The 13,361-nt window shown below is 38.4% G+C and overlaps 2 protein-coding genes across 3 annotated transcripts; one reads left to right on the forward strand and one right to left on the reverse strand.

The window, feature by feature from the left end:
* The first annotated feature begins 3,020 nt into the window (after positions 1–3,020).
* On the forward strand, positions 3,021–9,851 carry LOC130571636 (keratin, type I cytoskeletal 42-like). The gene is made up of 6 exons (XM_057362762.1): positions 3,021–3,336; positions 5,468–5,642; positions 5,989–6,114; positions 8,948–9,165; positions 9,317–9,327; positions 9,532–9,851. Exons 1-6 carry the CDS (start codon positions 3,035–3,037, stop codon positions 9,627–9,629), a joined length of 930 nt encoding a protein of 309 aa, XP_057218745.1. The 5' UTR covers positions 3,021–3,034; the 3' UTR covers positions 9,630–9,851.
* Positions 9,852–9,977: 126 nt separating this feature from the next.
* On the reverse strand, positions 9,978–13,026 carry krt15 (keratin 15). Of its 2 annotated transcripts, none has more exons than XM_057361355.1 (7): positions 12,471–13,026; positions 12,036–12,118; positions 11,533–11,689; positions 11,150–11,311; positions 10,719–10,844; positions 10,340–10,560; positions 9,978–10,179 (listed from the first exon to the last, which is right to left on the reverse strand). In XM_057361355.1, the coding sequence occupies exons 1-7, from the start codon at positions 12,990–12,992 to the stop codon at positions 10,077–10,079; spliced, it is 1,374 nt and encodes a 457-aa protein (XP_057217338.1). In that variant the 5' UTR covers positions 12,993–13,026; the 3' UTR covers positions 9,978–10,076. The 2 variants fall into 2 exon arrangements, with proteins under 2 accessions (XP_057217338.1, XP_057217337.1); XM_057361354.1 differs by having other exon boundaries at positions 9,978–10,182.
* Between the last annotated feature and the right edge of the window lie 335 nt (positions 13,027–13,361).

Consider the following 13,361-nt stretch of genomic DNA (forward strand, 5'->3'; position numbering starts at 1 on the left):
AATAACACTAAAGTACATGAAAGTGTGATGTTTGCATCAAAACAGCCAATCATGTGAAACACAGAGAGACTCACAATATGTGTAGTTGTTACAACAGGTCACATTCCCAACCCTAGCTGTACTCATCCATACATTGTTTTTGACCTTATGGTAATCCAAATGTGCAATGTGCAATCTTCAATCCTAAATTAATACGTTCTTTTTTACTAAAGCAGGATAAAGCATTAAATTAAATGGAAAAGGATTAAACAGGATTCCATTAACCCAGGGTTAAAAACAGCACTGGAATATGACTATAGACCACTTCACAAGATGTAAACACTGGTCCAGAAGCACTTGTAGGTTTTTTTTGTTGGTATTTTATTCAAAATGTTGTGTATTGTTAAAAAAACTTGAAACAGGAAGTTCTTCTGGACCAGCATTGGATCAGTTTTGTTTACGTTTTCTAAAGTGGTCTATAAAGTGTGCAAAGCTCATTTTACAGTATTATTTTTATTAAACATGCAGGTAACATTAGGTACGTTTTTGTGCTACGAGTTTATGCTTGATACATTTCTCATGTGCCCCACCCCTGTCATGTAGACTTATGTTATTATTGTTACTTTGTTTAACTAGAGTTTATACTCCAGTCACATAAAGTCACAAGTGCACTTTATCTAGAACCCATCCTTAGTTTATTTGTGTGTTACAATACCAGCTTTCGCCTTTAAAGGTGAATGTAACTCATTGGGCATACCTCTATATAAATACTTTAAATGGCATACCTCTCTCTATATCGATTTTATCCTTCCACAACCTTGGATGTCCAAATTTGTTTATCAGGAAATGGAAAAACTGCACTTTTTCTAAGATTAAATACTGTGTTGTCAAAGTTGACAAGCACTTTTTAATACTTTTTATTGGTTAGATATTTGCAAAACCCAGTGACAAACATAAAGAGTGACTAATAATAATGATTTATGGCAAAAAATAAAATACTCGAAATATGGAGATACAAGGTTTCAGAAGGACAGCAGTGATATTCAGTATAATAGATTCAGTATAATAGATGCTAAAAGACAAACTAGTTCAGTCACACACACCTTAACTCAACCGGCTCAAAAGAAAACAAACAAAAGTATTGTTACAGAGCATCACCTGGTGGCAAAACTCTTCTACTGTGATAAAACATCACGACACACCCATAGACACACCCACTTTTATAGTAAATGTTGTTTTATTTTCATCAGCCTTTTTCCTTTTGTCTTTTGACTTCTCATTGAGATTATTCTACAGGATCAGATTTTTTTCAGTTCATCTTTATTCTTCATACTTTCTCTGATTGTAGTTTTATAAAGAACATTTTTGGCTTACTGTGACTGAAACACACCCCTTGAGTTGCAACCATCTTAAATCCACGGATGAATCACTGATCGAGCAGATTGAACTCTAGAAGTGGCATGTTTTCATTTGTCAACACCTCTTTAAAGGAACAGTTCACCCCAAAATTTGTCGTGTTTGTAGTTATATGCTCAAATCATGAAACCAACCATTAAACACAAGAGGAGAAATATTAAAGAATAAACTTGCCACTCCTTTCCTTTCACGCCTCAACGTCATTGTGACATTGTGACCCATATCAAACCTGATGCGTATATAAATGCATGTTTTCTCTTTAAATGCCTTATGTATGTTTTTTAAAACTCAAATATTTTATTCTTCTTTTCCTATATTCTCCTATTTTTAGCACCTGTGGGCAGCATAACTAAACACAACATTGAAGTACCAATGAGGAAAACTTGTTCACCTTGAACCTTTTAAATAGTTCAGAGAAAGTACACAGACAATACAAACAATAATGCGTACTAAATAATGTGGCAAAACAGAATACTTTGCAAGCAGTATAACAGATATACAACTTTCTGAAATAAAACGTAGAAGTAGAAATTATGTGGTAAAAATCCATAAGCTGAAAGAATATGATCTGGTAAAGGCCTCAAAAGAAATGACTGTAAAATGTGTTGCACAAGATGCAATGTATAGGTGTAAACTTTTTTTGTTATCTATCTATAGGTCTTATCTTTTTGCACAGTCATGGGAATGTTCCTGTGCCCTCGTAATGTAAGATGCATCAAGATGAGAACATCTGGTAAAGCAACATTCTAAAGTGCAACCCATCCTTGCAATGCTTATTTGCTCTTACTTTATTTTATGTAGAAATTAAAACTGTATAATACTTTTACACCAGTTAGATTTAAACTAGACTTAATCGTATTTTAATAGTAAAGAAGCAGGATATTAGTGTTGAATGAATAAAAATGATAAATCTTTATGCTGATTGGTCAGTCAAAGCTCTGGGCGTTTCACCAACCTATTATTACTGGTATCACTATGCTGTACACATACACATACTAGTGTTGCATAGGAACATTCTGTCACTGTTTATGTATCAGATACTTTATCATCTGAAAGAAGAACGCCATGCTATGATGTTACCATAAAAAAACCTTTTTAATTACCTTTTGTGCCCTTGGTGTATGTGGTAACAATTTAATAAAAAGTAGTCATGACTGAAGGGCTTGAAGGCACTTTCTTTGGCAGAGGATGTCAAAGGAGTTTCATGAGGAAATGTATACATAAATGGCCATTTTAGGTATTTTTAAGAGTCTCAGTTGAGCATTAATAACAGTGTTTTATATACATTATCCTTAGGATCCTTGTAATCCTGAAGTGGTCATTTAGATATAGCCTATATACTTAAAAAAACAACACAAAATATAAGAATCCGAATTTTTCAATACTTCAGTCCTATAATCATGAAAATCTTTTAAATGTTTAAATGTTTAAAATGTTGATGGTCAGGTTCCATGCACTGGATGGGTTTTTATTCCCCAGATGTCCATAAGGGCAAGAGTGCAGACCCAACCGTTCTTTACCCACATCTCTCCACTCCCCCATCTCAAACAGGTACTTAAAAGATGCTTCAAAGCTGAGAGAATCACAGTTACTTGCATGCTCCGGCGTTCAATTGCCACTAATCATCAGAAACTTCACAATGTCGCTCTACTCGAAATCCAAAACCCTCAGCGTTTATGGTGGAGCCGGTGGCCAAGGAACTTGCATCTCCTCTGCTTCGAGGCCTCTTAATGCCTCTTCAAGGGGTTTCAGTCTGGCTGATGCTGTGGATGTGTCAGCTGACGAGAAGGCCACCATGCAGAATCTGAATAACCGTCTAGCCAGCTATCTGACAAAGGTGCGCTCGCTGGAGGAGTCCAACATCGAGCTGGAGAGAAAGATCAAGGAGTGGTACGAGAGTCACACGTACGTCGAGCATTTATTCAGGACCTGGTGGATAAGGTGAGTGCAGACTGGGGTGGGCTGTTAGTCAGGGACCTCAAAAAAGTGACACATTTGTGTTAATAACAAGTGTTAGTGTTTTAAGATTCCCAATGAGTCAGTCACTCACTAGTGTGATGAGGGACCAGACAGACATGAGAAATGTTGACAGATTTGGCTTTTGTTCTACATTCCTTGGCTGTAGAGAATTTCACAGATGGCAAAAAAATTCAAAATATGTCAAACGAAGAGACGCCACGAGGAGGTACGATATATAACATACATTTCTTATCTTCACATTTTCAGCGAGTCTGCGTGCCTGTTTTGTCTCTCTTGTCTTCTGGTGCCACTGCTCAGACACTTCTTTTTTAACGCTTTCAGCAGTGATTTTTATAAATTGGTTAAATTATGGATTCTTAATAGATTTTCAAATAATTTTCCAGGCAAGATTTATATTCAGTGCATCGCCTATAAAACTGGATATGCAGAAATTGTTCATCAAATCTTGTGATCTCATTAACATAAACCCAAATTGAACACTTTTAGTGAACTCTGTGACATGATGTTTGCTAACTACACTTCTCCACTGTCTTTTATTCACATGAATAACAAGTTTTTACAAGTTGTAGCAACAAGCAATTTGTCCACATTGAACTGGGAACACGCTAACTATACTTGGTTGCTCTCGGGGGATGTCCCTTTACCAAAGTTCATTGTGCTGCTCTATGGCAACATCCACAGTCTTGTTAACAAATTCCACTGGCCCTGGTCGTGTGGTGACAAATAAAGATTTTTTTCTATTGTGCCTCCTAAAGAATGGGCCCTTTAATTGGAAAGTAAGGACATGTGGATCGTCTCTCAGTGTGAAATTCCACCACTCCTCACATTCCAAGCTTCACACACACACACACACACACACACACGCACGCACACGCACACACACACACACACACACACACACACACACACACACACACACACACACACACACACGCACGCACACACACACACACACACACACACACACACGGGTGTATACTGCACACTGGACAGCTATGAAGATCTAACCACGTACAAGATTACGTTTGTGAACTTTAAAACCTGACAGCGGAGTTTGGCAAAAGTTTAAACTTGTAGTGTGGCTACTCTGCAGATGACAAAAATATTTTAATAGCGATATGAAATAGTGATGATACTCCTGATGGAAAAAAACATCTTAAACCAACCTAGGTATGTTTGCTTCACCCAAAGATAGTTTCCCATTTTTGGATCATTCACCAAAAAAATGAAAATTCTTCATTCTTTTACTCACCCTCGTGTCATTTCAAACCTGTATGACTTTCTTTATTCTGCAGAACACAAGATATTTTGAAGGATGTTGGTAACCGAACAACATTGACTTCCACTGTATGAACACAAAACCACGGAGACATTTCTCAAAATATCTTCTTTTGTGTTCCACTGAAGAAAAGGTCATATATACTGTAGGTTTTGAACAACAATAAATGATGACAGAATTTTTATTTTTAGGTGAACTATCCCTTTAACTGATCTCCCAGCCAAACTGGTCTGTTGGCAAGTTTTCAAGGGCCCGACTTCATTGCCAAAAAAAATCTGTTTTAGGTCAAATATTTTCTCATCCATAAGGGCAAGAAAGAAAAACATCTGAAGATAAAGGGAAAAGCCGCCAAGAGCGGTCATTAGATAAGAATAAAGTTTCCACACCAGCAACTCCATCATTTAGAGTGCTTCTTCCTTCCTTCGATTTTTCCTCTTGTTCTTCTGCCTAGGATTTTCTGTTCCATTACATCATTTTCAGCTAAACAGTAATATCACTGGGCCTCTGAGGTTTCTTTAAAGGCCATCCATATATAAACACAATCAGACACACATACTCAAGCACACACCAGCTAAACGCAGGAACCCCAGAACTGTTTGCCAGTTGATAAATTACTTTAACAATGAGCAAAAATCACAAGAGAATCACAACCTCCCTTTCTCCTGTGTTCTGACACGTTTGGAATTAAATGTCTAAGCTCAGCCCACCACTCCCATATCTGATATTCTTTATCATTCAACACCAAGATTAATCACACATATGTAGCACAATACAATGCTCCTGTCTATGTGCCAGAAAACACTGACTCGTGTTTTCCCATCCACAGGAGATGGCTCTGGCTAGAGCCGAAGCTGGAGGTCAGGTGAACGTTTGTGTGGATGCAGCTCCCTCTATGGACTTGAATCAGGCCATGACCAAGATCAGAGAACACTATGAGGCTCTGACTGAGAAAAACCGTAAAGAGCTGGAGTCCTGGTATCAGAGAAAGGTACCGCTTAATCCTACATGCATAATTAAATTATTTCATGAGTAATAATGGTATTATGTAATTGTAAAGGTTTCAATGTATATGTACTGTATGTGTATGTGTTAATAAATACAAAATTAATATGCACAGTACACAGACATATATTATGTAAACACAAACTTTAATTATGAATGCTAATTATCGCAATTAATCGTTTGACAGCCCTATATTAATTCATTCGTATAATTTAAACGTGTATAATTCTTTAATTATTGAACTTCTTCAGATTTTTTGGGGAAATGGAGGATCTAGCATCTCTGATTTTTGCTGTATAGTATACTCTAATGGTTGTTTTTGTTAACTGCAGATCACCACAGTGCAACAGGAAGTGATCACTCATAATGAAGAGCTTCAGGTCAGCAGAACACTTCTGAAAGACTTGCCTGTCAAGTTCCAGAGACTACAGATTGCACTGCAGTCCCTTCACAGCATGGTGAATATACCAAACAGTCAATCTCACCCAAACAAAGAATATATATATATTTTAATTGCAGTAAATAGTTCATTAAATGCCAGCCCAGTTGTAGTAACGTCTTGGCAGAATTGTTTTTTAACATGAGCTCCAGTGTGTGGTGTTATTGTGGCCTCACCCCCTCAAGTTCACCAACCAGCTCTTTGCCAGCTTTTGAGACTTGGAGCAGTCCAGGGAAATGTGCTGTCATTTCCTACGCTTGCGCATTTGGAACAAAAACAAGTGATTTAAACAGTGGTGTAAAGTATTGGAGTAAATGTACTTAGTTACTTTACTTAAGTATCTTTTTGGCTACTTTGTAGTTGTACTGAGTATTAAAGATATTAGCAACTTTTACTCTCTACTTAACTACATTTTTGAACAAGTATATGTACTCTTTACTCCACTACATTTGTAATGACTAATGCAATTACACATTACATTTTGCATGACACCTATCTTATAATTAATATTGCCATTTACAGGGCAATGAAGGTACTACAATCTTGTGGATTTTGCCCTAACTTACAAAAACTAGTCAACATGGCTTCTTTATGTGAATATGAGTGCAGTATCAGGTAGATGTCAATCGCTGGCGGTTTATACACTGTTAGCCCTTACCCGCTATTTCTACAGTAATATATTGGCAACACTGTTGCCAGCTAGTTACTGTAGGTCACACATCTATAGCTCTTATTTTAAAAACTAACTCTTCCTAAATGTGCTCTAAACATGTTTTCTCAAAATTTGACCATATTGTGGGACTATTGCCATGAAGTGATGTACACCAGTAAAAAGAATGTATAGTATTTCAATTTTCAAAAGTTCAAAAGACAAAATATTAACCTATAGAATGAGTCGGACACAGAGAAATAAACCATCCACATATGAATCTCAACAATGGTGACAATCAACTGAACAGCTTCATGCTGCAATGCATGCTGGGTACATAGTACAAAACTCATTCATGATTGTTTGTCATCATTGATGAGGTTTGTATGTCAAGTGTCTAACTGTGTCTCAATGGCAAAGAAAGATTTTCTGACAGAGATCTTTCCATTATAACATGTAATCACTTTACCAAACACATCTTAATAAATCTTAAACGCTATATTATTATTATTTAATGATTGAATTCTTTCAGATGTATCTTCAGTTACTAAGCAAACATAAAGTTGCGGTAAAAGTGTACATTTTAAAGCTACAAGAAAGTCAAAGAGTCCAACCAAAGCAAACACTGATCGCCATAATGGTGACTTAAAACATAGCTAATTGAACCACTATGAACTAGAGTTAAATCTCAATAAGATCTTACACAGATGACAGAAATAAAGTGAATGTGGTGTCTGTAATATGTGAAGATGTTATTGATGTTTGTGTTTAATTCTCCTCTGGTGAAATCTTGACAGATTTATTGTGTTCATCTGTTATTTACACTTGGTCATCTAAGACTGTGTGACTTAAGTGCGTTAATAGATTCTTTAATAATGTATCTTCAAACAGCCATTGCAGTAGTTTACAGTAACTAGGTGGCAACAGTGTTGCCAATATATTACTGTAGAAATGGCAGGTAAGGGCTAACCGTGTATGTGAAATGAGGACATGACTGCAGCTGGCTATGAGGCCCAAACCAGCATGTCCAGTGCAAAAAGGCTTTGACTTTTTAATTCTACTTAACATTATTTTATTTATCTGTTATGTTGAAGAGACCCTTTTGAAGGAGTTTGGTTTACTTATGAGCACTTGAGCTTAAATGAGACTTAGGGTGTTTGTAATGACGTAGGTTATGGTGTCGACCATGATTTGTTGCAATTTTGAGGTGTTCAGTCTTATTATGATTTAAGAAAATAAATGCGATTGCTCTCCTCACAAATCAACTGTTTTTCACTGACGTGTCTCTTAAGTGTTGAGGACTAGTGCTTCTTTGAGCCTACATTCAGTATGAGTAAAATACTTAAGTATTGTTCAAATCAGATACTCGGAGACTTTTACTGAAGTCGTTTTGGAATTGGTGACTTGTAACTTGTAATGGAGTAATTTTCACTGCAAGGTATCTGTACTTTTACTTTTTCAGGTACTCTTTACACCTCTGGATTTAAACCACTTAAACGGAAGATAGATTGTTCCATATAGTTCAGCCCTTAAGGTTACGAATAACGGTAGAACAATCGCTGCTTGTGAGATCAGAACAAAACATGTTTGAGAAGACAAGAATGATTTCTATTATGATCAAAGTCAACAATGTTTGGACCGACTAAATTCATGATTTAAAACCGTTTGATCTGGCTTAAACCTCATTTTGAAAATAGCTTTTTAGACATTGTACCTACATTGTAAAATGGATAAATTTGAACGAATAGTGGAGGAAAACCAAGTGGCTCAAACACCTTCAATACTTTTTAGAAACCATTTCTGAGCTTACGAGAAATTATCAAATACAGAACGTTGTTAAAAAAGTGTAAATTCTACATAGATGCCATTTTTGGTTCACCAATGAACCTTGTAGTAAAAGGTTTGTTTTTTTGCATTTTCATAGTCTAAAGAGCCTTGTTGCACTACACCAAACCTTTTGTGAAACAGAAAGCTTCTTTGGATATTAAAGGTTCTTTATAGAACTAAACAGACAAAAATTGTACTTCTATGGCATCGCTTTCCACTTTTACTTTTGTAAATGGTGTGTATCCAAACTTACATGATGTATAAAACATCTATATAAACAGAATCCTGAAACATTGACCATAGTCCAGAGCCAGTGAGTTAAGCAGTTATACTGTACAAAGTCATGTAGTTAACCGTGACCGTTTCTCATCCACAGAAAGCAGCCGATGAGGGGACGCTGGAGGAAATACAGGCCCGTTATGGGGCAGAGTTAGCGAGTCTCCAGGCCACGGTCACCAGCCTGGAGGAACAGCTGAGTCTTTTCCATGCTAACATTGCCAACACCAAGCAGGAGTATGAGACGCTGCTGGACATCAAGACCCGGCTGGAGCGTGAGATCGCCGAGTACAGGAGACTGCTGAATGGAGAGGAGAGGTGATGCTTGAGATATTTGTGCTTTGTTTGCTGTTCTGTGATTTCTTGAATGCTGACTTTGCAATGTGTAAACTTAAACATGTTTGAACTTTACTGCAATATTATTTCTTTTACTAAAACTATATTTCTTTGCCTCTCTCCCTTTTCACAGTGAAAAACACAGTAAGTAACTTCTTCATTGGGCTTTGCAGTTTATTGTTTTACTATTTAATAATATAAGATAAGCAAATATGTGACATGGACCATGTTAACTACTTTAAATATAAGATCTGATTTCCTGTCAATTAAAGTATGACTGAATATCTTCGGACAGCTTTAAATACTCGCACTGATTCAGAAAATGACCCGATGTATCTCTCTTTTTAGAAGTTGTCACCAAAACTATCACAGTGGTGGAAACTATTGTGGATGGGAAAGTTGTGGAGAGCAGCGAGCAGTTGGATGTCAATGAGAAAACAAACTAATCTGCTCAAAATCATTATCATATTTAGACTTCAGGTGTAAAAATCATCAGACCACGTTTGTGCAGAAGCTCTGTATTGCTAACTTGATGAACTTAATTTAATGTTCAAGTAAAATTTAATGTTGAATGTTAGTTTGTTAAAGTAGACAGACAGTGCCCTGGTAACTTTCAGCTTTTGAGATATCAACTCTGTGATTCAGTCTGCATGTTTAAACCAAGTGTTTATGTAGCCATGCATGCTTGATGTAAAAATACTGTATTGCATTCTTTCAGAAAACATGCATTGATCAAGCAACATTTGACTTAACACAATAAACTGATTTACCACAAGATAAACCAGGAGTCCTGCTTGTGCCATCATTGATTTTATTTGTAACAAAAGTGCCTCAGAGGGCCTGAAGACTCATGTGACTGCTGTAGATGGACAGTGTTTTATGGGCTTTGGAGTTTATTTTACGGAAGATGAAACCAGTTCACCATCAACAATGTCCTCCACGATGGTCTTCACGATGACAGAGCTGCTGGAGGTTTTGCTAGATGTGATATTTGTGCTGCTGACAAAGAGAGAAAACGTCAATATGCAATATGTAGGATGAACTTACAGTTTAGTTTACAATGACTGACTTGATGTTTTTCATATCCCCACATCTTGACGCAAACACACAAAACCTGTTCTCACACACTCTGTCTTTTCCAACACTTGCGGTTTACCTGCTCGTGTCACCATCCAGCAGTCTTCTGTATTCTGCGATCTCCATCTCCAGTCGGGTTTTGATGTCCAACAGCATTTTGTACTCCTGAGACTGTCTGTCTGTGTCAGCTCTGAGCTGAGTGACCTGTTCCTCCAAACTTGTTACTTGAGCCTGCATGCCACCCAGCCTCATGGAGTACCGACCTTCTGTGTCCGCAAGAGTCGCCTCAAGAGATGATTTCTGTTGAAGGGATAGTAGATGAAAATGGACAGTTCATTTATCTGAAAGAAATCAATTTACTGATCTGGTCTGGTTTTGTTTAGAGGTCCAGATTAACAAATCTTCTTGGATTTTTTTCTAAGCATGATATACTGTATATGCACTGAAAACACACTTACTTTGCTGAGTTCAGACTGCAACTCGATCTCCAGGCCCTGAAGAGTGCGTCTGAGTTCAGTCATTTCTGTCTTGGATGTCTGTACAGACTCTGTACTGGCTACAACCTCCTTATTCAGCATCTCCGACTGCAAATAAAAAGCATTTACTGTTCAGTCCAGCAGCAATAAAACTGTGCCAAAGTGGATGAAGACTTGCAGAATATGTTCTAGTTTGGGTTTAAAGGGGAAGTATGTAAAAATACTTTTGATATAAAATACGTTTCAGTATCCCAACCTTTCCAGATTTGAAAAGTGGCACATTGCTATTAGTTTGTCCAACCAATAGAAATCCTGTTTAGTGCTAATACCATGAACCACAGGCCAAATTCAATTCACCTCACAATCACAAATAAGGGAAGGTGTTGAAACAAAGCAGATTTGCCTTGTTCTACCTTGGTTTGGAACCAGGCCTCCAGCTCACGCTTGTTTTTGGCGGCAACGCCTTCGTACTGCTCACGGATCTCAGCCAGCACACGGTTCAGATCTTCCTGAGGAGCCGCGTCCACCTCCACATTTACCGAACCACTCATCTGATTGCGCATAGCTAGTAGTTCCTAAAAAAGAGAAAGATTTAAAATGGCCCCTGGGGCATTTTTACTTGCTTTTGATAGTTTGATAGTTTTTCTAGTTCGCATATGATTGCCTTGTCAATAAAGATCATGTCTTTTAATGACCCAGGCCAATGTGAAATAAAAAGTGTCAAGAGATCAAAAGATTTTATTCTTCGCATGATAAAGCAAAGAGCAAAACCCTCCCATGACTGATTTCTGCTTACCTCCTCATGGTTCTTCTTGAGGAAGATAAGTTCCTCTTTCAGGCCCTCAATCTGCATCTCCAGGTCAGACCTTGACAATGTCAGCTCATCTAAGAGTCTCTTCAGTCCAGCGATGTCTGCTTCCACAGACTGACGCATGCCTAACTCATTCTCATACCTGCATGAATAAAACACAGGATCTCCAATTAACCAATGACAGGACAGTTAATTGTTTCATGCATTTGCAGAGAACTTTTCGGATAAAGGAAAGGACCCCAAAAATGAAATGTCATTTCAAACCTGTATGGCTTTTTTTCTTCTGCAGAACACAAAAGAAGATATTTACAATTTATGCATTCAACAGATGCTTTTATCCAAAGCGACTTACATTTCATCATATTATACATTCATTTCTAAGTATGTGCAATCCCTGGGATATATAGGTTTTGAAAGACTTGGGGGTGAATAAATGTTGACAAAGGTTTTATTTTTAGGTGAACTTTTATTTTAGGTGAAGGCTTTACTTGGTTCTGAAGTCATCAGCTGCCAGTTTTGCATTATCGACGGCCAGGTAAACTCCTCCATTCACCCGGGTGGCATCTTGGATCTGTCAAAATGAGAAAGCCTTGACAAACTTTTTTTTTTGCTTACGCACACAACATTTTAGCTTCTTGTGTTGCAGAAAGCTATCAAAGACAGTCAAGAAAAAATTGCATCACATGTGCAAATATAGTCTGATGCATCAGCCAACGTGTATTTGTGCACATAGTGTACTTATGTGTTTTTCATATGTGTACTACATGCAGAAATGCCCTCCAAAACCTTCTAAATCTAGGTTCTGTTCAGCTCTGCAGAAAACTCAGTGAGAATACGACCACACCCATACGCTCACAACAATCCTGCAGATACTACGTAAACAGTCAGTGTCGCTTGTGCAAGAGCTGCATGTGTAACAGTACCTTATCCTGCAGTTCCTTGATTGTTTCTAGATAGGCAGAGTAATCTCTTGCTGTAGGTGAGGTCTTGCTCTCCAGAAACTGTCTGATCTTTAGCTCGAGCTCACCATTGGCCTTCTCCAGAGAACGGACCTTCTCCAGGTAGGTAGCCAGACGGTCATTCAGGTTCTGCATGGTTCCTTTTTCATTAAGGGACACGTTGAGGTCCGCATCACCTCCTCCGAAGCCCGCCCCACCACCAAAACCATAGCCCGCTCCACCACCAAAACCAGAGCCAGCTCCACCACCAAAACCATAGCCCGCTCCTCCACCACCTCCAGCCGCAAATGTGCTTGCAGCAGTGGAGATTCGAACCCCGGACCCTCCCGCACCCCCATACACACTGCCTGCACGCATGGAGGAAATGCGGCTGCCACCTCCGCCACCGACCCCACCCATCATAGAAGTGCGTGTCATCCCTCCAAGAGGAGCACCCCGGAGGGACCCCCCAGATGAGACGAAACTACGGCTGCTGTAGGAGCTCATTGCTGGTTGGGGTGAACAGAGAATGTGGTGCACAGATGAGAACGAATGGATATTTATATGTTGCTGTGGAGAGGGAAGGGGTGGGAGAGCGGGTGGGTGGAGGTTAAGAGAGGGGTGGGAGTTGGGGGAGAATATGAACTGCAAACTTCACTCTCCACCCCATACATGCCTGTAGGCAGAGGATTTGGCAGGTGAGAAGACATGCACTAATGGAATGAGCTCCCAGATCCCATAGCCTGGAGATACGTGCAAAGATGAGCAAGAGCTTCTAAAGTTGGCACTAAAATCTGACACATAGTTTTTGAAATGATTTTGATATGTGGAGCGATACAACTTAATTTACACAACTACATCTGCTATGGCATCTCA

The sequence above is a fragment of the Triplophysa rosa genome, linkage group LG20, assembly GCF_024868665.1.
Source record: "Triplophysa rosa linkage group LG20, Trosa_1v2, whole genome shotgun sequence".
NCBI lineage: Eukaryota > Metazoa > Chordata > Actinopteri > Cypriniformes > Nemacheilidae > Triplophysa > Triplophysa rosa.

What these genes read in the sequence shown, in the direction of transcription:
- LOC130571636 (XM_057362762.1), top strand. Translation starts at nt 3,035, where the DNA reads ATGTCGCTCTACTCGAAATCCAAAACCCTCAGCGTTTATGGTGGAGCC. An exon ending in TTCAGGACCTGGTGGATAAG is followed by an intron (nt 3,337 to 5,467) that starts GTGAGTGCAGAC and finishes CTGACTCGTGTT; the next exon opens with TTCCCATCCACAGGAGATGG. An exon ending in AGTCCTGGTATCAGAGAAAG is followed by an intron (nt 5,643 to 5,988) that starts GTACCGCTTAAT and finishes TGTTAACTGCAG; the next exon opens with ATCACCACAGTGCAACAGGA.
- krt15 (XM_057361354.1), bottom strand. Translation starts at nt 12,992, where the DNA reads ATGAGCTCCTACAGCAGCCGTAGTTTCGTCTCATCTGGGGGGTCCCTC. An exon ending in TCAAGGAACTGCAGGATAAG is followed by an intron (nt 12,119 to 12,470) that starts GTACTGTTACAC and finishes TCATTTTGACAG; the next exon opens with ATCCAAGATGCCACCCGGGT. An exon ending in TCAAGAAGAACCATGAGGAG is followed by an intron (nt 11,312 to 11,532) that starts GTAAGCAGAAAT and finishes TCTCTTTTTTAG; the next exon opens with GAACTACTAGCTATGCGCAA.